This window comes from Lutra lutra, chromosome 5, assembly GCF_902655055.1.
Source record: "Lutra lutra chromosome 5, mLutLut1.2, whole genome shotgun sequence".
NCBI lineage: Eukaryota > Metazoa > Chordata > Mammalia > Carnivora > Mustelidae > Lutra > Lutra lutra.
This window is the reverse complement of record NC_062282.1, coordinates 144,241,554-144,266,273: the sequence shown is the minus strand read 5'-3', so window position 1 is coordinate 144,266,273 and position 24,720 is coordinate 144,241,554. Positions and strand designations below refer to the sequence as shown.

General features: G+C 45.7%; 1 protein-coding gene across 2 annotated transcripts in view; it reads left to right on the top strand.

Moving 5' to 3' along the window:
• TNFAIP8 (TNF alpha induced protein 8) overlaps positions 1 to 24,720 on the top strand; it is a 114,461-nt gene that overhangs the window by 28,865 nt on the left and 60,876 nt on the right. Inside the window, exon 1 of one of the 2 annotated variants that reach the window (XM_047729703.1) lies at positions 23,979 to 24,158. The exons of the other annotated variant lie outside the window; for it this stretch is intronic. Within the exon in view, the coding sequence (XP_047585659.1) occupies positions 24,146 to 24,158 (13 nt within the window). The 5' untranslated portion in view covers positions 23,979 to 24,145. Of the gene's footprint in view, positions 1 to 23,978; positions 24,159 to 24,720 lie in introns of those variants that run through there. 2 annotated transcript variants of the gene reach the window in all.

The window sequence follows — 24,720 nt, the reverse complement described above, 5'->3', positions numbered from 1 at the left end:
AGGCTGAATGCTTTCTTCGGACAAGTAAAACAGAGAGGAGAAACAAGTTGAGTTTAAGTAGCCGTTTCTCAGGACATGTGCTAAGGAAAAAGAGCAAGCATGGGCAGCCACAGGAACTGAAGGGGAGAAAGGGCTAACCTCCCCGCAAAGGGGCACATGCATTCATGAGATGATCACCCTTTCTGCAAGTTCTTACTGGTCACATTGTTTAAGTGAATCCGATAGTAAGAAGTAAATATAAAACAACCACAATTAGTTTCTGGCGCCTTGTGCAATAGTTTCCCCTCCCTTCATTGGGAGGGAGTGAAATATTTCACCTAAGTAAATTTACCAGGTAAGTGTCAACATTTCAAGCAATTTGAATGGATTATTTTCTCAACTCTTTTCTTCTCTATCATTAGAGAAATTGCCCTCCCAGCTCTTCCTTCTGAGGGCTTGAGGATTCTTCTAAGAGGCAAATCCCATTCTGTCATTCCCCAGCTTGAAATTCTCAAAAGTGTTTTCAGGATCAAGTTCAAACTCCTTCACCTAACATAATAAAGTCTGATGATCTGGGTCTAGCCCAACTTCCCAGCCTCATTTCCTTCCCCTCTTCCAAAGGCTCTGTGCTTCAGCCTCTCTGAACTATTTCTTATGGTTAAATGAATCTAAACTTTTACACATATTGGGTCTTCTGCTTGGATTGCCTGACCTTCCTTAGGCTGATTCCTCTGGACCCAAGCTTTGAGATGCCTCCAAGTCAGCCCCCCTCCCCTATAAATCCCTGGTACCCCTACATAAATGAGATGCTGTTCTTCCAGTTTTCCCCGGGGCCTCTATCACGAACTTACTCCCCTGCTGTAAATGTGGGACTCCTGGCCTGCCTTCCCCACTAACAGTGATACTACAGGTGATTCTTGATCTGCCTCACCTGGTTACATCCTGACAAACACATCATAAGTTGAAAATACCCTAACATCGAAAATATATCTAATAAACCTAAGCTACCAAACATTCCAGTTCATGCTTAGAATACTTACACCAAAATCAGTCCCCAGTTGGGTAATGTCCTCTAACACAAAGCCTCTTTTATCATTAAGTGTTGAAGATCCCATGTAATTTCTTGATTACTGTTCTGAAAGTGAAGAATGGAATGGTTTTGAGTGTTAACGGTTGTTTGCCCTGCTGATCGTGTGGCTGCCTGGGAGCTTGCGCTCCCTGCTGCCAACCAGCATCTCCAGAAAGTATTGTACTCATAACGCTAGTCGGAGAAGAGATCAAAATTCGAAGGATGGTTTGTACTGACTGCGTTACCACTTTAGCACCATCGTAAAGTTGAAAAATCATTAAACCATCATAAGACAGGAGCTGTCTGTCACTATGTTTATTGAGCAGTTACTAAACACTGGGTGCTTTTCCGAGGGGTTTATTTGTATTTACTCATTTAATCCCCAGGGGAACCCTTTACACTAGAAACTATGGTTTCCTGCCTCTTAAAGATGAGTGAGTACACTGGGTCCACAAGATCCTCTTCAGCTTAACCAAAGTCTTGCTGCTAACCCGCTGGTACAAGGAGGATTTGCTCCCAGGCATGCTGGTTCCACAGCGTCCACCACTACACCCACTGCCTGTGTCTGCAGGGGCTGGGTCCCTTGTCAGGGCTCCCACTGGGTGCGCCATGTTTGTAGGAAAGAATGAATGAGTGCAGTGTTGCACTGGGAGCTTGTAGAGTCTGGATGGTGCAAAACAAGGGATATGCCAGACTGGCGTTTAAAATTCTCTTTAGGGGCTCAGTCCCTTAGCATCTGCCTTCAGCTCAGGGTGTGATCTCAGGGTCCTGGGATAGAGCCCCATGACGGGGAAGTCTGCTTCTCCCTCTTATGCCTCTCCCCCAGCTTATGGGCTTGTGCTCTCTTTCGCTATCTCTCACTCTCAAATAAATAAAAATAAAAATTCTCTTTAACTTGACTGCCTCCTCATTGGTGATTGGCAGGTTTTGGTGTGACCCCTACTAGTCCTACCTTGATTAGTAAGAAAATCTTTATTGCCTTCTTATTTAAACCCAGATGGACCTGTCAAGAGAGAAGGGCTTGTGTGTATGTGGGGTGGGAGAAGGCATAGAATGTTGACTGCAGCAGAAGGGAGTGATGACCTTCTGGAAACTTCTGGCCCTCCATCCATGACCCACAAGGGAACCTGAACACTTTCCCTGCTGCAGCTCGTGGCAAAGTCCTTAAAGCCTTCAGAATACATACCACATATGATGTATAGGCATCAACATTCTTGTCTCGTTAGGAATGTTGTGACATCAAGGACCACGATTACATGAACTCTCTTCTATCAGATGAGATGAGCATGACTACCCCTGGTTTTGTTTTGGTTTCATTCAGGGAATGATTTCTTTTCAATAAACTGACAGTATCCTTCTAGAAATTGTTTTCAGTCATCTTCTGTTTAAATCTGGCAACACAGGTTTCTCTCTCTTGGAGGCATCAGGAAGCCAGTCAACACATCTCTGTTTAATACAATTGAACGTAAATGACTCATTTTCCTAAATTCTAACCCTGGTCTGGAAACTGCATCGCCGCAGAACAGACAAGTCCTGAGGAAGGGTGGGGGCAAATTATCTTTGGGGGAGGACATGTAATTAAATCATTTTCAGGTAAGCCCATGCGCTATGCCTTCCATCATTATGGATGGAGAAAATAATACCACATTACTTAGAGGGAGTGAGGTAAACGTCAATCTTTAGACTTTCAGCTGAAACACAGAGGAAGCGCCTTTTGAAGTGTAAGTTCTGGAATGCTGAGCTTCCAGTTAAGGGCTCACCCTCTGAGCAGAATCTTAATAAGCTGATCTGCAGAAGATAATGGGAGGTCTGAGAAAATATAAGGTATTTAAGCATCTTTTTGATACTCATGTTAGGGGTTCCTCCCCTTAAAAAGGAACTGATATTTTAGGGTGCCTGGGTGGCTTAATGGATTAAGCATCTGCTTTCAGCTCAGGTCATGATCTCGGGGTCCCGATATTGAACCTAAATGGGGCACCCTGCTCAGTGGGGAGTCTGCTTCTCTCCTGCTGCCCCTCCTCTCTGCTCCTGCTCTCTCTCTCTTTCTGTGTCTCAAATAAATAAACAAAATATTTAAAAAAAAAAAAGGAACTGATTTTTTTAAAGAGACCATTTTTCTTAACCAAATTTGTTGGAGGAGGTGTGTTTCCTGAGATCTAGGTCCTTCCTATTTGAGTGGTAGTATCACTTCTAATTTAAGAAAAAGTCATTTGGAACGAAATTTGTGAAACTCTGCTACCTCACATCTACTTTTCACGAATTACAAAGGTTGCTCACCTTGGGTCATGAATGCAGATATTCAGATCATGAGAGCGCAGGCCACTGTTGGACGGTTTGTGGGAATCACTCTGCCTCAGACGTGGGTAGGCAGAGGAATCTACGTTTCCACCAGCCTCCCTTGGTGAGGCTAAGGATGGAAGACCACAGGTGGGAAATACTGGCCTAAGGTCTTTACCTTCTGGGGGTACTTTAGAGCCCCAGACTACCTGTGCCTCGGGTCTTGGCCCTGTCATCGCTACAATCCTTTGTTGGGTGTGCTTGGCCTTGGCCAGACACTGTCTCCCCCTCCCTCCCTCCCTCTCCCTCTGAGTAGAATCTTTGCTCTTGCTGAGCTGTCCTCTCCAGAGGACAGAGCTCCCTCTGAATTTTGAACCCTCTCCACCCCCAGCACAGACACCAGGCTATAGCTTTTGGCAAGACATACTGAATGATTGGGAAACAGAGAAGAAGCAAAACTCTACTAGGTGCTCATAATCCCTTTTGGTGAAGTTCCCCTTTCTTTGGTCCTTGCTTTTCAATTTTTATAAAACAGAAAGTCTCATGGGGGTGATTTTTCCAGAAGGGATAGCCTGTCGGTGGTTGTCCAAGCAACTACCTTTTAGAAGCCCAAAACTAGGGGCACCTGGGTGGCTCAGATGGTTAAGCATCTGGCTTCGGCTCAGGTCATGATCTCAGGTCCTGGGATTGAGCCTGACATCGGGCTCCCTGCCCGACGGAAAGCCTGCTTTCCCTCTCCCACTCCCCCAGCTAGTGTTCCTGCTCTCACTGTCTCTCTCTCTCTCTCTGTCAAATAAATAAATAAAATCTTTAAAAAAAAAAAAGAATACTAAAGCCACTTAACACTTGATTTGTTATGTTTTTATTTGGAAATAATATGTGTTTAACGAAAGCTTAAGGAATATAAGATAAAGTAAAATAAAACATCTTTCTCCCCCCCCTTACTTTAGAGTTGCAGGTAGCTTTCCAGAAAGTGTCTCTGCATATATGTGTATACACATGAGATCACATCACTGTATTTCAGGGGCTCTCAGGGGCCATTTGACTATATAATATACTCCACTTTCATATATGTTGAGATGTGAGCAAATTTGCATTTTATTGTTGATAAAAGAAAGGCAGTTACTCTTCCGAGACTCACTTTTTTTTTTTTTAACTTCATGGTATTTCATATTCCAAATCTGTATTCAAATACATATCCTGTATTCCAAATTTATGAATGCATCATGATTTAATTTCCTTATTCTTATTCAACATCATTTCTTTAATTTCCTTATTCTTATTCAAGAATTCAATTATTCAAGAATTTGCTTATTCTTTTTTTTTTTAAGATTTTATTTATTTATTGGACAGACAGAGATCACAAGCAGGCAGAGAGGCAGGCAGAGAGAGAGGAGGAAGCAGGCTCCCCGTTGAGCAGAGAGCCCGATGTGGGGCTCGATCCCAGGACCCTGAGATCATGACCTGAGCTGAAGGCAGAGGCTTTAACCCACTGAGCCACCCAGGCACCCGAATTAGCTTATTCTTGAACATTCATAATACTTAGAGGTTTCCATATCCCATGTCGTCCTGCAGCAAACGTCCTTGTATGTGTGAATACACACTTACATACCCCTAACTTACAGATGAGGAAACATCTTAGGGCTCAACCTGTGGTGAGCCTGCGGTGTTCTGTGCCTCTTGCCCCGCTGAGAAAAGATACAAAAATAACATTATTAAGTGAATGTGGTGGAGCTCACAGGCACCCTTGAGTCAGGAAATGTTAGCTTTGGTGCAGATGACAGCATTTTCCCCCGTCCTGCTGACTCTCTGGCAGTCTGGTACCTGTGAACTCTCACGCCCCCACCCCTGACCCGCCATTATTTCCCAGGGGCTCGGCGTGGGGGAGTCGGCCCCTCACATCTGCCTCTCCCTTTCTGTTTAATTAGGTTTGAGATATGTATTTCCTTCTCGACCCCTCTTCTTCCGCCTTCCTTTTTTAGTTTTCCAGCTGGTAAGTCGTTCGCCTGCCTCTTGGCCAGAAAGCTTCCGTGACCTCAGGGATGGCCTTGATCCCGGTCTTAATAAAGTCAGTGCTTAATAGATGTTCTTGGCGGCCCTAGAGATCCTGGCCTTTCCTCCAGGCCCTCCTGAGCATGCCGTGGCGGGGTGTCTGAGCTCGTGTGTGCTCCTCTCTGCCCCACAGAAGTAGTCTCCTTTTCTCTCTGGTTATCTGGCCTGACTGCCTGGTCTCAGAGCAAGGACAGTTGTGCACCTGCCTGATAAAAATGGTTAAACTGCTTCTTCTTAACGGCCCACGGGTATTGTCGGAGGCAGTTATTTACAGGTTCAGTTGCTTTTTGCGAAATACAAAGATCAAAGACCTCTTCTGCAGTTTCCTCCCCTTCTCAGACCACAGTTTCCTTCCTCTGTATTGAGAGGCTCTGCAGCTCACATTTGAATTCTACTTTCTCACCCCGGGTGGCAAATAGTATCTCCGTCCCACCCACAGGACACGGGGGCCGCCTGGTCGGTCGCTGCCCCATACCCGTGAGCGGACTGTTGTGTAAGGTGCTTAGAGGGCTGGTTCGAAGTCTCTCTGTCTTAAGGGAGCTGAGTCCTGCTGGAGGTGTGCCTCGCTAGTTTTCTACTTTTCTGGTCCCTTCAGAGAAACTGCAGCAAGCCTGAGGGTGAAGGGGTGACGCTTGGTAATCAGGGAGCGCTGAGGTTCACTCTGGCATCTTCTCCAGCAGTGATCCCCCTTCAAGGGTTTTTTAAGTGATAGGTTAGCGAGATGGCCCTCTAGACTAATGAAATGATGACAGTAAGAGTGCTCTGAAATAAGTGAAGACCGGGATTGGGCAGGGCTCCCACGTGATTGAAGAAGAGGAGATGAAATGAGAACATTTTATTTATTTATTTATTTATTTGTTCATTCATTCATTCAGACTTTAATTATTTCAGGGAGAGAGAGCACAAGTGGGGCGGGGGACAGGCAGAGGGAGAGGGAGAAGCAGACTCCCCACTGAGCAGGGAGTCCCATATGGGACTCGATCCCAGGACCTAGGATGATGGCCTGAGCCAGGGGCAGACGCTTAACTGATGGAGTCACCCAGGTGCCCCCATATGGGAACACTTTAAAGGATCCTCCCAGAAAAGGCACAGCACCCCAGACTCAGGATATCCTGGCACCCTCAAAGCACACCTAGGGGTTCCTAGGGATCTGTGGGTCTCAAGTTAGACAGTTCTGCTTTCCAGCTTGGTGGAAGTTACTTGTGGGCCCAAGAAGCTCCAAAGAGACCATTACCTGAATTTGAGCTGTCATACCTCCCAGACCTGAGGCCCTTGTCAGGTCAAGTTACTTTGCTTCTTTTAAACCTCTGGTTTTCCATCTAAAGGGGAAAGAGAGAAAACCAGGTGCACAGGATTATGGGAGGACCTGAATAAAACACCTGGGACATCGTGGGGTTTTGGCATCTGGCTGTTCTTTTCCCCTCCTGTGTTCATCTCCACTTTAGTGCAGAGAGGTTTTCTCCAGGGAGATGGATTTCAGAACAACAGGTAACACTTAGGACACAGAGGTGAATTGTATCTCTCAGGACACATATGTTTTTGCAGAGATTAGGAAATAAATATCACTCTTCAGACAGCCACCCCTCCTCACCAAACACACACGTTGGATGGCCCTGGAGAGCACTGTCTCAGAAGACTGGCAAGGGCTGGGGTCCCCGTAGGAGGGCCTGGGGGAGGGGGCCACTGTGTTTACTCTCAGAAGTTGACCCTCGCCCAGGACAATAACTGCAGCAGGGGACACACCACTGGGAAAGGCCTGAGTCTGGAGGATGACAATGCAGCTCTCCACATCGGAGGAAAGGAAGGTCTTAGGAATCTTGGGGAGGAGAGAGAACCAGACTTGGTCATGGCCAAAGCCTAGCCTTTAAGGCTGATGACTCTGCTTTGAAGAGCGGGGGTCCCCCTTCCCTCCCCTCTCCTCCTTTTCTGTCTCTGTTCTCCAAAATCCACTTAAGAGTTTTTGAACAAAAACATTGATCCACTTAAGAGTTTTTGAACAAAAACATGGTACTTCAAAATGCTTAAACATTCCTAGCTTTGTTTGGTATTCATTTTAAAGGGAACAAAAGGGGGAAATGACAACATGAATTTTGAAAGGTTAAAATGAGTATTAAGAACCTAATGAATGAACCCTTTTCGATCTGTTGGACGGGATAGGAAAACAGGATGATTAGCAAATGTGGAGTAAAATGAGTGTGGAGTGTTGATGGAGGGACCTTGGGGGCATTCAGTCAGGATGGAGGACCATAGCTCTGGTTTGTGGGGTTTGAGTATTAAGCAAAGGAACAAAAGTATCCACAGACGTGTGCTCCATCCCAGGTCAAGCAGAATGTGACTTCTGTTCTTTTTCCAGGAGGATTACAAAGTTAGAAACTGGCCCCCTCATGGCGCAGGGGTTCTTATCCAGTTTCCACCATGTCCGTCCTTAGAGAACCACTCCTCCCATCTGTGATTCTCTTTTTTTCTGCATCCTTTCTAGGCTATTATTTTTCTAGGCTCTTTTGGTTGTGGAAATTAGATGGAGCGTCATGATATGGGCTATTGAAAATAGCAATCGCTGATAACCTTGTAATTATAACTCAGGATCGGTTTAGGTGGAACTCTTATCTAGAACATTTTCAATGGGAACCCAGGCATTATGTTTATCAGAAGGAACATGTTAGGTAACTAGAGAGTGGTACCGGGTCTGTGTGCTTTGGGGTGTCGTTTTTTGCTTATCTGATAGGCAGACTTTGACAAAGCCCAGGGTTGGAGGGAAAGTGGGAAACAGGCATTCTCAATCTCAAACTCTATTGAAAAGATTGAAAGTTGGCACCTTTCTGGGGAGCAGTCTGGCAATACTGAAGTATCAAGATGGAAAAGACTCAGAGATTCCCCTTCTAGGACTTCATTCTTCTGTAGTAATCAGACGCATGCGTGGATGTATTATGCACAAACATATTCGGACCTTAGCCACTGCAATATCACGTGTAGTAGAAAAAAATTGGAAAGGGCCTAAATGATCACCAAATTTAACCAAACTTTGTTGAACTAAGGTTAACTTAGTCGTGACCCTGCCAGATGATAGAAAGAAAAAAGAACTATGTATGCTTCTTTCAAACTCTGCAGTTGTGTATTAAGAAGCAGTTTAAGGGGGCACCTGGGTGGCTCAGTGGGTTAAAGCCTCTGCCTTCGTCTCAGGTCATAATCCCAGGGTCCTGGGATCGAGCCCCACATTGGGGCTAGCCCCACATTGCCTAGCAGAGAGCCTGCTTCCCTTCCTCTCTCTCTGCCTGCTTCTCTGCCTACTTGTGATCTCTCTGTCTGTCAAATAAATAAATAAAATCTTAAAAAAAAAATAAGGGGCTCCTGGGTGGCTCAGTGGGTTAAGCCTCTGCCTTCGGCTCAGGTCATGATCTCAGGGTCCTCGGATTGAGCCCTGCATCAGGCTCTCTGCTCAGCGGGGAGCCTACTTCTCCCCCTCTCTCTCTCTACCTGCCTCTCTGCCTACTTGTGATCTCTGTCAAATAAATAAAGAAAATCTTAAAAAAAAATAAGCAGTTTAAAATGGAGTGGTTTTAGTTGTTACATGTGAGCAGAACTGGTGGTTAAGAAGTTTATAGTCTGCCTGGAAGACAAGCCTTGAGCACATGACAGATGTTCCTATATCTGGCTTAGCTTGTAAACCAAGTGCTGAATTGCATGGGGTGGACTAATTCATTTATTCAACAAATATCTGAGCGCTTACTATATGCTAGGCATTTCTCTGTAAGGTTAAAATCAGTAGCAAGGTTTAGGTATGCACACTGCACACAGATAATTTGTTAAATAGCAATTAGCATGCAACATAATAGAGGCAAGAGGCACTGTAGCCTGGTCAGGGTGCCTGGGTGGCTCAGTTGGTTATGCATCTGACTTCAGCCCAAATCCTGATCTCAGGGTCCTGGGATCGAGCCCCTCGACCGATCAGCAGGGATTCTCCTTGTCCCTCTACCCCTCCCCACCCCGCTCATGCTCGAACATGCTCTCTCTCACTCAAATAAATAAAGTCTTAAAAAAAAAAAAAGAACAGCCTATGTCTGTTTTGTTTACTCATGAACCTTGCACATAGGATAGGATCTGACAGCAACCATTCAGTCATAGCTGTGAACTGAGTAACACACACAGAAGTAGTCCATGCCCTCTGGGAGCTTACAAACTAGTGGTAAAACCGGCTTTCCCATCAGATACGTCGTGTAGGATGTTTCTCTCTGTGTCTCTGTCACCCTTGCTTGGTCATGCTAGGTCCTTGATGAATGCTAGGTCAGGTAAAGCGGGATTGCGTCCTGCAGGACCTCTCATTCTGATTCTTCAAGAAGGGTGCTGGATATAGCCTGTTGCACTTACTGAAGTCCTTTGCTCATTAACGTGTATGGGACTGGCATATTTGGGAATGTTTGATTTGGCCATACAAAGTCCTGTGGAAATCTGGGCAAGGAAGACTCCAGGAGTATAGGAAACCTTACTCTTGTACTCACTGGTCTATCTCTGGCACTAAAAACAATGCTTAACACTGCATAATAAATTTTTGGTGGGGGAGGAGAGTACCCCAGATCCAAAGATCAGAGTATCTCAGTAAGGTAGTTTTGCCCTAGACTTTATACGTATATATGCATAAATACATATATACATAAGTATATCCACTCATACATGTGCAGCTTAATGAATGAATGAATGCAAGAAAGGATTCAGAGTGAAGGAGATAGTACTTGATTCACCTGTGGAGAAGGGGACCATGTCACAGAGGTTGGCGTGAGCAGACCATGTTTGTGGAAGGTAGTGGAAATTGGTCAAATTGATTGATTCCAATTTCCAATTCGAATTGGAAATTGCACCAGTCCTAGAGTTTTGTGGTTTTATAGTGGGAAATAGTAAGGCGGATGCTGACCGGTTACTCTAGGATCTGAGTAAAAGAGGCTTTCAGCCTACAGCATGTGCAGAAGACTTTGGACTATTAGACAGAGGGAACTGGGGTAGATTTTTGACCAGAAGAGGGACAGCTTGGAAGTGACGCTGAAAGAAGGTTTGACATCTGTGTGCAAAGTGGATGGCAGTTCCCCTAGCCGGCTAAGGGGCACCTGCCAATCCAGGAGTGAGAAATTAGACTCCTCGCAAGGAAAATAGGGCACAAGGTGGATGCTTGAAAGAAGAATCAGTAAAGCCTGGTGAGTGTGAAGGGTCAAAGCTGAACCCCAAGTTCACCGAAGGCAAGAACAGAAGGACAGCCACACAGTGGTCTCGTGGATGGAGTCCGGGACAAACTCTGGATATTTTGCCTCTTCTCTATATTTGGGAAATCTTCTACCAACCTAGGGTTTCTAACCCAAATCAGTGAGAGCTTGAAATGTTCACAGTTGGTGGAGTTCAATCACTGATTTGGGTTTTCTTTGGAAAACTGGAGAGACAGCATTGTATGATGGGGAAGAGCCTGGGCTTTGGTGTCAGAGAGAAATGGGTCCTGATTTTGCCTTGGCTGAGTTTCTTACACTGCCTGAACCGCAGTTGGGCTAGGAAGGACAGTCTTGTCCTTGTCTATCGAATATGGACAATAATAGCATCTCCTTTAGGGAGCTGGTAGGAGTATCTGTAAGATACTGCGTGCACAGTGCTTAGCAAAGTACTGTATGCAGAGTGAACAGTCACGTTCGCTGATGCTTACTATTCCTGAACTGGGAGAAGAATCCCTGTCCTATGTGTTTGCATGTGTGTGTCTACTTCTTTTTTCTTTTTCTTTTTCTTTTTTTTTCCCCCCTAATTAAAGAAACACCAGTGAATCTGTTAGCACAGCCTGTAGGCTGGCACAGGGTTGATGGGGAGGCAGACGCCAGACCGGCACTTGGGGGGAACTGTGCCCTTGGGGGCTGTGGCATGCCATTCTTTGCAAAACTTGGAACCAGCCCCAGTGTTGCTGAGCAGACTGAGGAGGCTGGCAGAAGATAACAGAGGTGTAACAGTGAGGAAGGGAGAATTTCCACGTTTGCGGTCCTGGAGTTTTTTTTTTCCTCAGGAGTCCGGCTTTGGCTTGAGCTCCAGGCAGGTCCCTGGTCATGTCATCTGCTGTGAGGACGAACACCCCACCCCTCTACCCACCTAGGAAGGGCTTGAGTGAGTTCCCATGAGAGTTCTCTGGGTTTCTTCCCAGACCACAGATTGTCTGTGTATTATTTTTAATGAACTCAGCATTTCTCCAAGGCTGGGTTAGTGGCACGTGTTAAAAAGTGTCTTTCTGGGAGAGCTTACATTTCCACACCATGAAGAAATAGTTCTGTGTTTTCTACCGCTGCAGCTTGGTTTCTGTACCCCCGTGCTTGTGAGGGGCAGCGTTGGGATTCAACTAAATCTTTATGCTCTAGTTCCCGTTCAATCAAAAGGGAAATGAAGTTTACAGGTCAGAGCTACCGTTACCCTTTTTCTGTTTCCTCTGCTTTTTTCTATTTACTGTTACCATGTCGATTCTGGTACCAAGATAAGGACTACTCTAATCTGGGGGAATAGAAGGCATTTTGATGTTGCGTGACATTGATTTGGTGACTTGCCTGGGGTCATTGATGTACTCTAGGGCTCGGATTCTTGTACTTAGCTCCTGATAGCATCTCCTGGCTTTTAGAAATCCAGATGCCCAGGACACAGCCCGAATGAATTAAATTACCATCTTTCAGGGTGAGACTAGAAATCAGTATTTTTGAAGATTCCTCATGTGTTTCCAAAGTGTAACTAAGAACCAGAGCTTGAGAACAGCGGCTCTTAACCAGGGGCAATTTGCCTCTTCCAAGCCCTCCCTCACTCCCCCCAGGGGATGTTTGGCAATATCTGAAGATATTTTGGCTTGTCACAACTAGGGGAAGGGTATGTTACTGGTATCTAGTGGGTAGATCTAGTGGGTGGGTATATTACAATGCATGGGACAGTTCCACTGTAATGAATTATAATTGTCGGACACAAAATGTCAGGAGTACTAAGGTTGAGAAGCAATGCTCCAGCATCATCAGATTTAATATATAGGATATGCCAGAGCAATGGATATGCCCATGGTGAGGAAATCACAGCACGTAGAAGTTTACATTTTTGGCCTCCCAGCAAGATGAGGAAAGGGATACGGCTTTGTGAATGCCTCTCCCTCTTGAGTTTTTCCGCGCCTGCTGTCGTGGTGGTCCGATGATGTGGTCTGATGATGTGGTCTGATGATGAGGTCCTGGCCTGTGTTTGTAGCTGGTGCACCTCCTGGTTCTGATTTTTGGGGCAGGATCTCTTCCTGTGGTTCCACAAATTGATTGTTCTGGAATAGCTTGGAAGAAGACCAAAGTTAGGAAAATTAAACCCATAAAAATTAGCCAAAATAAATGATTTTAAAAGAAGCTTGTGAGTTGCTTTTTTTTTTTTTAATACGAAGTTTTCTAAAGTGAGGGAGTAAACCATTTGAAAGTGGTTATGCATGGGCTATAAAAAAAGTCTGATTTTATTGCTGTTAAGAATTCTTCGGGTTTTTCTTTCCTTCCCATTGGAAAAGAGGAGGCTAGGAAAGGCATTTTTTGATTTTAGCACAGTACTGTTTTCTTTGATTTTGAGACATTTTGGAATACTTTTATAACAGGTTAACTTTAACTTGCATTTATTATACTGAATTATAAATATTATGAACTCTGACTTACTCTGGACACATCCAAGTTTCCAGTGTATGACACGTTCAAAGATCTTGGCCATAAATAAGTTGTTTGTATGTTGTTTATACAGTTGGGAAGTTTAAAGTGTTTAGTTGAGGGGAGCCTGGGTGGCTCACTCGGTTGAGCCTTTGGCTCAGGTTATGATCCTAGGGTCCTGGGATGGAGCCCCGCATCAGGCTCGCTGCTCAGTGGAGAGCCTGCTTCTCCTTCTCCCTCTGCTATGCCCCTTGCTTGTGCTCTCTCTCTCTGTGTGAAAGAAATAAGTAAAATATTTTTTTTTAAAAAAGTATTCAGCTGAGGCACTGAATTTTGAGAAGAGTATGCATATAACTTACTACATATACTCAAAACTGTGTTTCCAAAAACTGATGAAAGTGAATATTTAGGGCTCTTGAAGTTGCTCTGAATTCATTGATCATATTATGCAGGTGGTTGAATGAGGATTTTTTTTTTTAATTTGTTCCTTTAAAGAGACTTCAGGTGGTACCTTTAATGTTCCATCAACTGCATCAAGCTTTTGTTCTAGAATTCAATTCGTGTGTATGAATCTGGGACTATAATCCCTTTTCAGTTTTCTCCTGAGTTTTTTTTTTCTATTGCATAAACTGTGACTCCAATGTAATGTACTTTATTCATTCAGTAAACATTTCAAGCCCCACTATGTGCATTTTGCCTTAATTAGTATAATAGCCATAAAACTTGTTCAGCCTAGTATAGTGTAACCTGAGGGCACTACGCCAATACTCTTATGTGCTGTGTTCCTTTTACACCTACTGGTTGAAATGTTTTAAATTAAGGCTAGAACAGTAACAGCTCATGTGGTATTTGGCAAGAATATTCCAAATGTCAGGATTGGGATAAAATATCCTGTTTCTTCATGGAGTTTTAGCAATGACTCCCTCATCCAAGCCTGGTTTTTGTAGCTGTGATTTTCACTTAATTTATAATTGCATTTTTGGAAGTTCTCTTTGAATATGTAAACATTCAAGCCTTTCCTCTGCCTTTGAAGTTTTGTTGTATGAAGTATGTAGGAAACTAATCCATGCTTATGGTATAGAGATTTTTTTTCCCCTAAAATTCAAGTGGCATGGGGCCTCTGGGTGGCTGATTCAGTAGGCTTCTTCCTTCGGCTCAGGTCATGATCCCAAGGGCCTGGAATCAAGCCCCACATCGGGCTCCCTGCTCAGCGGGAGGCCTGATTCTCCCTCTCCTACTCACCCTGCTTGTATTGTCTCTCTCTCTCTCTCTCTGTCAAATAAGTAAATAAAATCTTCAAAAAAAAATAAAAATAAAAATGCAGCTGTCATGAGAACTGGTCAAAGTTTGCTTCATAGCAGGTGTACTTAAAAATAATTGGTAAGGGGTGCCTGGGTGGCTCAGTGGGTTAAAGCCTCTGCCTTCGGCTTAGGTCATGATCCCAGAGTCCTGGGATCGAGCCCCACATCGGGCTCTCTGCTCCGTGGAAAGCCTGCTTCCCCTTCTCTCTCTCTGTCTGCCTCTGCCTACTTGTGATCTCTGTCAAATAAATAAATAAAATCTTAAAAAAAATAATAATTGGTAAAATATTCTTCTACCTGCAGGTCTGAGTGAGTGACCATATGTGAGGTGTGTGTGTGTTTGTCTGTGTTGGGGGGGAGGTGTTGTTCTCTGGGATTGGGATCAGAATGGGAAAATGAGAATCACTTCAGTGCTTAAGGACCAAGTAGATCCAGCCCAAATCTTGAAGTACAAATAGTCTGGGCCATTTTGATTTCTTAGAAACTAGTGTTATTGTGCATTATATATATATAATAATGGCTGTTAATGGTTTTTTGTCTCTGGCTTCTAGAAGCCCTCCTACAATTATCCCCCCTCCTCTTCAACATCAGCTGCTTTCTTCACTTGGGCACATCCTCGTCAGCATCAGAACGCGCCTTTTCATCCACTGCCTGGAAAGGCAAATGACAAGCAAAATTCTTCACCCCAGAGTAGCCTCCTGGCTCCTGTCCTGCTTTTCCAGTGTAGCGAAAACCCCAAAAGAGTTGTATCTGCATACAGTCTCCCTTTCTCAGTGTCCCTTCTCTTCCCGCCACTCTCCAAAACCAGAGACCTCCTTTTTAACCAATCCCATAGCCACTTTTCCATCCTCAAGAGCCTCTGCCATATTCAGCATCGTCCATCCCTCCCGCTTCTTAAAACGCCTTCTTGACTTGGCTTTCTCTTTTCCACCTACATCGGTAATCTCTCCTATGGAGGCTCTCTACATTCTGAGGGGCCCTAGCTCCATCCTTGGCTCCTCTCCACACTCTGGGCAATGATTCTTAACCTGGCTTGGTCTGCAAAAAATGCAGGGGTGGGTAGGCCCTCTTTAATGAATCTAGAATCCCCAGGGAAGACCATGAACATCCGTTGTTAAAATGTTTCACTTGTTTGTTTTTGTTACCTGACTCTACTACTGGGTGGCCAGGATTGAGAGTCCAGATGATTTTATCTAGTCCCGTGGAATCAATACTGAATACCAGCTAATGACTCCCAATTAATCTATGGAATCCATCTTTCCTAGATCCCACGCTCATTTATGCTGTTGTCTGTTTTACACTTCCTCTAGGGATGGGCATCTTCATTCCCCCACTCCCACTAGCCCCCCACACCTGCTTCTCCCCTGTATTTGCCCCTCTCAGTTAGCACATGGGATACACAGCTCTTAATCCCAAAGCCTAGGTGAACTCGAGTCCCTCTCCTCCTCCCCGTGGGGCTACACAGCAAATCCAATATCAAGTCCTGTCCATTTTCCTTGATGACCTACTTTCCTGCTTATCTCCTTGCTTCTTTCTCTGTTCCCTTTCATCTCCTTTGCAGGCCACGTCCCTCTTGTTTGTCCCTTCAAATGTTGGCCTTGGTCTGCCTTTGCTGCTGTTCTTCTGATTCTACTCTCTTCCTACCCATTCCTGAGCCTCCAGATTCCCTCCCTGGCAGTGACGTCTAATTTTATATTTCAAGCCCAATCTCTTGTCCAGGTTCTAGACCTGCATGTCCAGCTGCTGTCCCACAGGCAACTCAATTTCACTGTGTAGTGAGGTAAACTTACCAACCCTCTCTTCCAGCCTCCTCCCAGTGAATCATGCAATTGACTATCCCGAAATCTACAAGGCATCTCCCTCTACCTGATCCTTATGCCCCATCCCATGCCCCTGTGATCAGTATTGCCAATATGAAATAGCTGTAGAATCTGCACACGGCTTGTCACTGTCTATTGCCACCGACCAAGATCAAGCCACCTCCATCACCTCTTATCTAGATTACTTTAAGGGTGGATGGGTTGTCCCCCCAATCCCACCCCCACAGCAGTCTGGCTTCCTGTGCTATCATTGGTCTTTATCAAATGCCTATCTGATGGTGTCATCCCCTGCCTAATATACTGTACTGGAGTTCTAATTAAGTCTTAACTTTTAAACAGCCCTTAGAGGCAGGATCCTAATAACCTGTTCTCAGCGGGCTGGACCTGTTGGAATTTCTTGGAAGTGTATGCCTCCCTCCTTCCACACCCCCAGTGCCATCACCTGAATACATGCACATGACCACCTCTGGCTCCTTGTTTATCATGAATCTTCAGGGCTACCACAAGGCACAGTAAGACCTCAATAAACATTCGTTGACTAAATGTGGGAGGGCAGGAGCTCTGAATGGTAATCGTCACCATGTTCCGATTCTGATTTACCTTGCCTTACAAACTGAAGGGTTTCCAGAGTTGAAAATTTCTGTTTTGTCGAATAGTCCTGCATATGGGTTTTCCTCAGCTCTGTGGTTTCCAGGGGATTATTAAAAAACAACAACAACAACAACAAAAAAAACAACTAAGAGAAGTATGTGGCGTCTGCTAGCAAATTATTTGCCCGCTGTGCTCTTTGAATGGCGGTGGAGGGCTGAGCTTGGGAGGCTGGCCAAACAGTGCAGAGGAAGCAAACCACCCTCCTGACCCAGGAAGGCCTGGGGGCGGGGGGGGGGGGGGGTGTAGATTGGTAGTGGCGTGAGCCTCTGCAGTGAGTTTTTTCACTGTGGGCATGCGTAAGCCAGGATCCGAGTGCCCCGAGACGTGCTGGAACTTGTCCGAACTGTTGATTGCATTTTCAAACCTGTTTGGGAAAGAGTCTGGAACACCACTGGCAGCGTGCTTGTGTCTTATCTGCAGCCGATCTGATAGAAAAGGAACAGACAGGAACTTAATCTTGTTTAACCTGTAGGGATATACTGGGGAATATCTTGGTCTCCCTTGTCATGAATCTAAAGGAGAATGGGGAAGAGTTTTTTTTTTCCCTTTGGAAGATTTGGGTCTGTGTTTCAGACATCCCCCGCAGGGCTGGGAGCTCCTGGGTGAGGTTTCCACAGCACTGTCATCTTCAAACTCCTATCTGTAACCTCTTCATGACAAGGCTTAGAAGGGCCAACAGTCAGTGCTGAGTCAGAGGGATAACAAGAAGGGAATGACACACTTCCTGCCCTGAGTTCTTGGGAGTTTTTATGGTTTGTTTTTCTGTTTGGCTTTGAAGATTCCCTGAAAAGACAGAAGCTTGCCCTGGCCCATCTTTGGATCAGCCACCTCTGTTTATTTTTTGATCTCCTAGGATACCTAACCTGCTATGCCTTCTTGTTACTCAAAGGTTTTTAAAATCTTTTTTGTTGTTGTTGTTTATTACGAAAGTATCACATGCTTGTCTAGTTTATTTATCAACTATCATTTAACCGAAAGAATGAAAAATGGTGGGGGGTGGGGGAGGTACTCCTTAATTTCACCACCCAGGAAAAATCTTCGGAGACTATCACTCCAGGCTTTTTATGTACACCTCTAGTTTTTCTCTACAAAAATTATATGATCCTTAATAAAATTTCTTTTATCTGTTGCTTTGTAGGCTTTGTGAAGAGTTCGCTTGTTATTAATTACTTGGCATGATCGGTTTGAAAGACTGTATTATGTGCCATGATATGGACATGCTGTAATTCACTTAGCCCATCCCCCAGGCAGATGCTTGGGCTGCTTTCAGTCTCCCTCATGATTATAAGAACAACACACAACTCCCTTGGACTACAGCTGCCCACACTTGTCCCTGTTTCATTGGATGTATTCCTGGAAGTGGTTCAAAGGACATGTGGAGTTTTCAGGTTTTGATCTTTCCTGCCACTCTGCCTTCCAGACATTGGTCCTGTTTCACATTCTCACCATATAAACCTCTCACCATGTCCCATATGGCACTATCTGTTCTGGCCTTTGCCTGACTCCCATCTGCTTCTCACACCCTTTTTCCCTGTGCTTCCAGCATGCAGCCCCACCGGCCCCCTTTCTGCTCCTTTCCCTACAGCGTGCTGAGTTGTCCCGTCTTGGGCTGGTGCACCTGTTCCTCCCACCGCCTGGCCTGCTTTTCCTCTGGCTCTTGGCACACTTCTATGCCACCTCTGCCAGTGGGCTCCGTCACTGTTCCCTGTTCATTTCCAGTCTGGCACCTCTCACCATCTGTCCTTCAATTATTTATGTGTTTTGCTGGGTGCTGTCTCTTTCCCCCATTGAATGTTAATTTCATAGCTCAGGCAACCTTGTGTATTTTCCTTCATGCTCTGTTCCCGGTGTCTAAGTCAGTACCGAGCATGCAGTAGGTACTGGATAAATACAGGTAGATGCTGTCAAATGAATGGAGCAACCTCCCTGTCATCTGCTAAGGTACAGTGGAGTACAGAGCAGGAAATGGGGACAGCAGTGGCTGTCCCATGGAGCAAAATGTGCTAAATGCTAGGCAAAAGCTTCCAAGTGGCATAGGGAGTCAGGAGTGGGAGCTGGTCTCTGGCTACCAGCATCCTGCCGGCCTCATGTGAGCTGAGCCTCAGGACACTGGCTGTGGTCTGTGACTGAGAATTGTGGAAAGGACATGAGAGGCTGGGGAGTGCGGGTGAGCGGAGGTCCAGAGGGAGGACAGTGGGAAGCTGGCTGTGGCCAGGACTGGGGGGCACCCCAAGTCCCGTGCAGACGATGGCACATGAATGAGGATGTGGAAGCCTATTTTAAACTCGGATCTAGGCACAGATGGTGGTGTTAGGTGACAGAGTCACACTTTGGGACAATGTCCTGGGAGAGCAGCTAAGTGGAAGGAGCCGTTCTGGCCCGAGGATGCAGCCTGGCTGGAGGTTAGTGATGAGGGAGGCAGAAGGGGCACTTCAGAGGTGGGGAAACAGGAGGGTTTGGGGGCGGGCAGGGGGAGCGAGGGTCCACAGTGACACTGAGGTTTCCGGTCTGCACGACTAATGGGTGGGTGAGATACGGGGCCCTAGAGAAGCCTCCCTGCAAATGGTCAAACCTGATAGGTGTTCTTCCTGAAGAGAAAAATCTGAGAACCTTTACTCAAGATATGCCGTAGTTTCTGATGATTCTCTAAACAGACAAGTTTCAAAAAGTTATGTTTTGGGGTTTTTGTTTTGTTTTGCCTTGCTTTGTTTTTTTACTTTAGGTTTGGAAATAACCATAATGACAGAGACATCTGGGTGGCTCAGTCAGTTAAGCATCTGCCTTTGGCTCAGGTCATGATCTCAGGGGCCTGGTTTCCAGCCCTGCATTGGGCTCCTTGGTCAACAGGGAGCCTGTTTCTCCCTCTGCCTCCGCTGCTCCCCCTCCCTGTGTTTCTCTCTCTTTCTCTCTCTCTCTCTCTGACAAATAAATAAAATCTTAAAAAAACCCCAAAACCCTGCATATTGACAAAGCTCTCTATCCTCTAAAGAAGGAAGGACCAGTAGAACTGCTTGCTGGCATTCCCTGGAAAGTTGTCTTTTCAAGAAACCACTTTGTGCCACCTCTAAAGCAAAGGGTTTCACAGAATCCAAATGAGAAGGAGAACAGCGGAAGCACAGCAGGCAGGCGGTGAGACTTGGTGAATGAATGACCATCCCGGGCGGGAGAGGAATCCGCAGTGACCATGGACAGGGTGGTAGTGGAAGCCAGAGAGGTTAAAACACAGAGAAGAATAATGGGGCTTGGCAGGGGAGGGATGCGGAGGAATTCAGCTTGGGAAATATCATATGTTGTATATTAACTAGAAATTCTAGAAATTTATAGAGAAATTGACTATGCAATTGGAGAGTTTTTCTTGGCAAATGGAAAGTTTAATTAGTTTAGTGTTTCCTCGCTCAGGCTCACACTCGGTTTCACAGGGAGGTTTGCAATGGAAGAATGCTAGAAAGTGTCGGGATTCCATTTATATTCGGTTCAGCAGAAAGTAAACCACATTTCAAGCGCCAGCATATTTATTAGAGCAGATGCTCGGTGGTTTTGTGTTTTTTGCCTTGTAAATGCTGATCTAGTGTTTTCATTGGTGGTGCGGGTGTGAAGAGAGCTTGGAGCCTGTGTCTGAGGCAGACAGACATAAATGCTCCTTCTGGAGTCCTAGGATCTGGTCGTCACTGCAGCTGCATGGTTTCACCAGCTAGCGGTGTGATTTGGGGCACACTTTGGGCTTCCTTGGGCTGCTTCATTTTCCTTGCTTGTGCAACAAGGTTGGATATCCAAGGTCCTGCCAACACTGAGGTTATGTGAATTTTAAGAAAGAAAGGGGAAAGATGGTCCTGTCTGGTGGGAGGAGGGGCTCTGAGTAGCATTGTATAAAATTTATGCTTGAAACTTAGAAACACATACAATATGATAGAAAGGTCTGCCACCCCCATGCTTATTAATTTGTGCACCCGTTTTCGGGGGGAAGGCTGAGAACAGCAGCCGACACGGGAACAGATCTGAGAAGTCACGCCCCTGCCGCAGCCCCAAGTCCTGTCTCTGATGCCCGCACTGGCCTGCCCTCCACCCACCCCGGGCTCCAACTCACACTGTCTCACGCACTGCTCTCCTGGCTTGGAAAGGTGGGTTGCCAGGTGTTCCTTTTATTTTCTAGACGCTTGAGCTGTTGGTGCTTTCTGTCTGGTCAGCCAAGGACACTGGTGAATATGATATGAAGAGAGTAAAGCCAACAGGTTCAGGGCAAGCCAGACCTGGGTTCCCAGGCTGGCATTTGCACTGAGCAGGTACCTTACGTATGCGGAGGTCACGCTTATCACCTATAACCTGGGAATCACGGCATGCACCTCCCGGGGTTTCAGTGAGGACTGAATGAATGTGGGGAGAGCATCATGCGTGTTTCCTAGGATTGAGAGGGTGCCTGACACCAGTGGGATTTTCCCACCCAGGTCTGGGCACAAACCACGTGCTTCTCTGCCAGCACCGAGCCTCCCTGGTGAGAGAGGGTGGGTCTGACCACCTGCTGTCTCTGTGGCAGCATCTGTGAGATCTTCTGGAGCACCTTGCCAAACTCAGGCACTGATTCATCTGGAATGATTCGCAGTTGGCCCACTTTCTTCCCTGCTCTGCCCATGACTTCTTCGTCCTTGAAGAAGAGCAGGGGGACACAGAGAAGCAAGTCCAGTTGAGGAGGAGGCTGTGGTGGGGGCCATGGTTTTTGGGAGGCACTGAAAGAGTTGAGGTGGCTGGAGGAAGCAGAGGAGAGGAGGTCTGGAGAGACCTAAAGGGGAAGGGGATCATCCCTCTTCTTGGTGGCTGGGACAGCGTACCCCAGGGACTAGGGAGCATCTTGGAAATGCCAGGGCGGGAAGGTCAAGGTGTTTTGTAGCCATCTCCAGTTCTGTCTCTAAGGCTATAAAATCAGATAAAGTACACAGATGCAGGTATCTTTCTCATGCAGGCACAAATTTCATGATTGTTGTGGTGATTTTGTTGAATGTGCAGCCGATAAGGATGTGGGTAACTGTCAGGCAGTATTTTTCTTGAGGTACGTGATACACAGTCGATGAAACTAGGCCAGAGAGAGTGTGCGCCCAGGAGGTAGTTCTGGGAGGGCAGGGCTTGCAACGTCCTGTTGGCTCTGCCAGTGTTTGTGGAAACTGGGATGGCCACCCCCTTGCCCTGGGTGTGGGGACAGTGAGATAATATTAGTGACAGTGCCTAGATAACCTGGAGCACATGTACATGGACGAGAAGACTCTGGTGTTCCAGAGTCGTGTGGTTGCCACCAGATAGTGAAGAAATACCGTAGAAGATGGCTTCTAATCATTAGCAGTGTCAGAAGTGGGTGATTGGGGGATTGGGGTGCTGAGCTGTGCTCCCCAGAAAAGATAGCCAGCTGCATTCCTACATGCCATAGCAAAGTTAAATCTGAACTGGTGCCTCGGTCACCAGGCCACGAGGCCTGTAGCATGTGTGAGGGCCATGCCGCCATGTTGGCAGATGTTTTCTGTGGTGCCGTAGGCCGCCTCCTTCATTCTTCCCTTCCCAGGTTTACACAGTGTAGCTCCAGCCCCTCCAGCCAATGGGTTAGGGTTCGCACAGTCACAGGATTCAGAATCTTGTCCTTCCAAGAGGAGGCATGTGGTCTCTTGGCCGCTCCTATGACCTTTAGTCTCTGATGGGATTGTCATAGCACGAAGGGGCCAGGGAGAATTTGGGGACATAACACAGGGAATGCGGAAGGATGCTTTCTCGGGTGTAAGCTTCAAACCGCCATGAGTTAGTCACACGATAATGTCGTCTGAAGACTGTAAGAAATGATAACATATCTGTAAATTGATGTGTATCTGGTGTCTCTTTCCACCTTCTCCCAGAATCAGTAGTAGGCATTTGGTTTATAATTCAGATCGATAGTAATGCTCATTGCTCCTTGAGCCCGCCATGTGCATCAGGCAAGATGTAATTTGCTTCCCGTTGTCCCCTTCACATCCTGACAGCAATTCTATGAGGCCGATGATGATGCTATTTGCATTTGTCTAGAGAATAAAATTGCTCAGAGAGGTGACATAATTTGCAATTTTATAAAACCAGGAAGTGGTGTTGCTGGAATGTGAACCAGGACGGACTCCAGAGTATTTGTCCTTTGCTTTCCACTTGGTATCTTTTTTTTTTTTTTTTTTTTTTTGCCATGTATTTGGTAACCTTAGGACAGTATCAGTGCTACAGAGAATAAAAATAAAGTCAAGAAACTTACTGTGTAGTTCGGGATAAGACAGATAGGCCAATAAAGGTCATTTATGGACAGCTGTGATAGGTACCCAGAAAGTCTTCCCTGGGAAGTTCAAGGGAGGTGCCAGGGGGGCTAAAGGAAGAAGGTGAGATCTTATATAGCAGGTTGGGACACTCAAGGTCTTCATAGAGGCAGTGCCTGTGGAAGTGGGCCTTGCCGGACTGGTAGAAGCTTGCCCAGTGGGGATGGATAAGGGAACAGTTTGTGGGTGGCGATGACTGCCAAATGCTCAGGCAAATAAACAAGCTTCTGAAGAGATTATTGGATCATATATGCACATAGATCCTTCTATAAGGACCTGTGTGTATTGTGTATGCCTGGATACAGTCACATTCTTTATAAAGACCTTACACTCCTTTCACAAGTGAAAGGCTAATGGTTTTCAGTCGCAACATTGTCCAAACTCTGTTCTCTGCTTCTCTTGAGAACAAGAATACCTCTGAGCAGTAGTTACTATTAATAGACATTCATGTTTATACTGGCCAGGTAGGAATGAAGAGCTTTTTTGATTTTTTTTTTCCCCAGGCAGCATCTATGATTGGAGTGGCTCCTCTTTTTTTTTTTTTTAAGTATCGGCTCCTCTTTTCTAACATGTTGAAACGTTAAGACTTCCTGTTTCTGCTTGATTTTGAAAATATCTCCTGTTCGCCAATCACAGGTAATCCCTGTGTTTCTGTGGAGCCTGCACTTACGGGCGGCAAGTGCGGGCTCTCCCCATTGTGGAAATGGGGACCTCTCTGGATTCACAATTAAAGGCTACCTAATGCATTCCACTACAGGTGACGAAAGCCAGCTCCCAGAATAACAAGCAAGACAACTTTTAAAGTGACTCTTGTTGACCGGTTTCTTCTGTGTGCTCGCGAAGCGTACGGTGGATTTTTTTTTAAGGATGGTATAAATTCTTGGGAATTATTGTTGGGGAAGACTGACTTCTTCCTGAAGGCGACACAGTTACCATAGAATCGGTATCAACAAAGTGGCCGTGTCCATTCCTCCTGGCTGTGTGACAACCAAGACAACCCAAAGCTGTCCTCCTGACGGAGGACTGGGGAAAAATGCTGAAACTCGGTGAGTTCAAATGGCCCTCAGACTCACGTTCCAATGACTCAGTGACACGGTGTTGCTGTCTGCAAGGGAGTAGCATTTGGTCACGGCTTTAAAGTGGTTGTGTCAAACAAATCACCGCTTTTCTTTTTCTGTGACTGGGTGTGGGGACCTGGCATTAAGCTGAGGGAAGTAGAATAGTGTGGGTGGAAAAAATGGCATCTGAAATTTGCATGTCGATTGTTTCTCTGTAAACAAGTGAAGGATCAAAATGCTTCAGAAATGGGACTCTGGTAAGATTGGAGAGCTGTTTCACTTAAAGTTTCTACTTCTTACATTTCCCATGTCTTTGTTAGCTGTGAGATGTCTCTGGGTCCCGGCGCGTCCGGCAGTGACCTGTGAACACAGGGACATTTTATTTTTCATCTCCTGTTGTGTAGATGTTGGTCAGAATACTGTTCTCCCTAACAGCCAATAAATAGTTTCACTCAACAGGTATATGGGCCTTTGTACTTTTAAAACATGTCTTGGGCTTGTTTTCAGCCATAGTTAAAGCTTCTACAAGTAGACTCAGTTTGATTTTTGA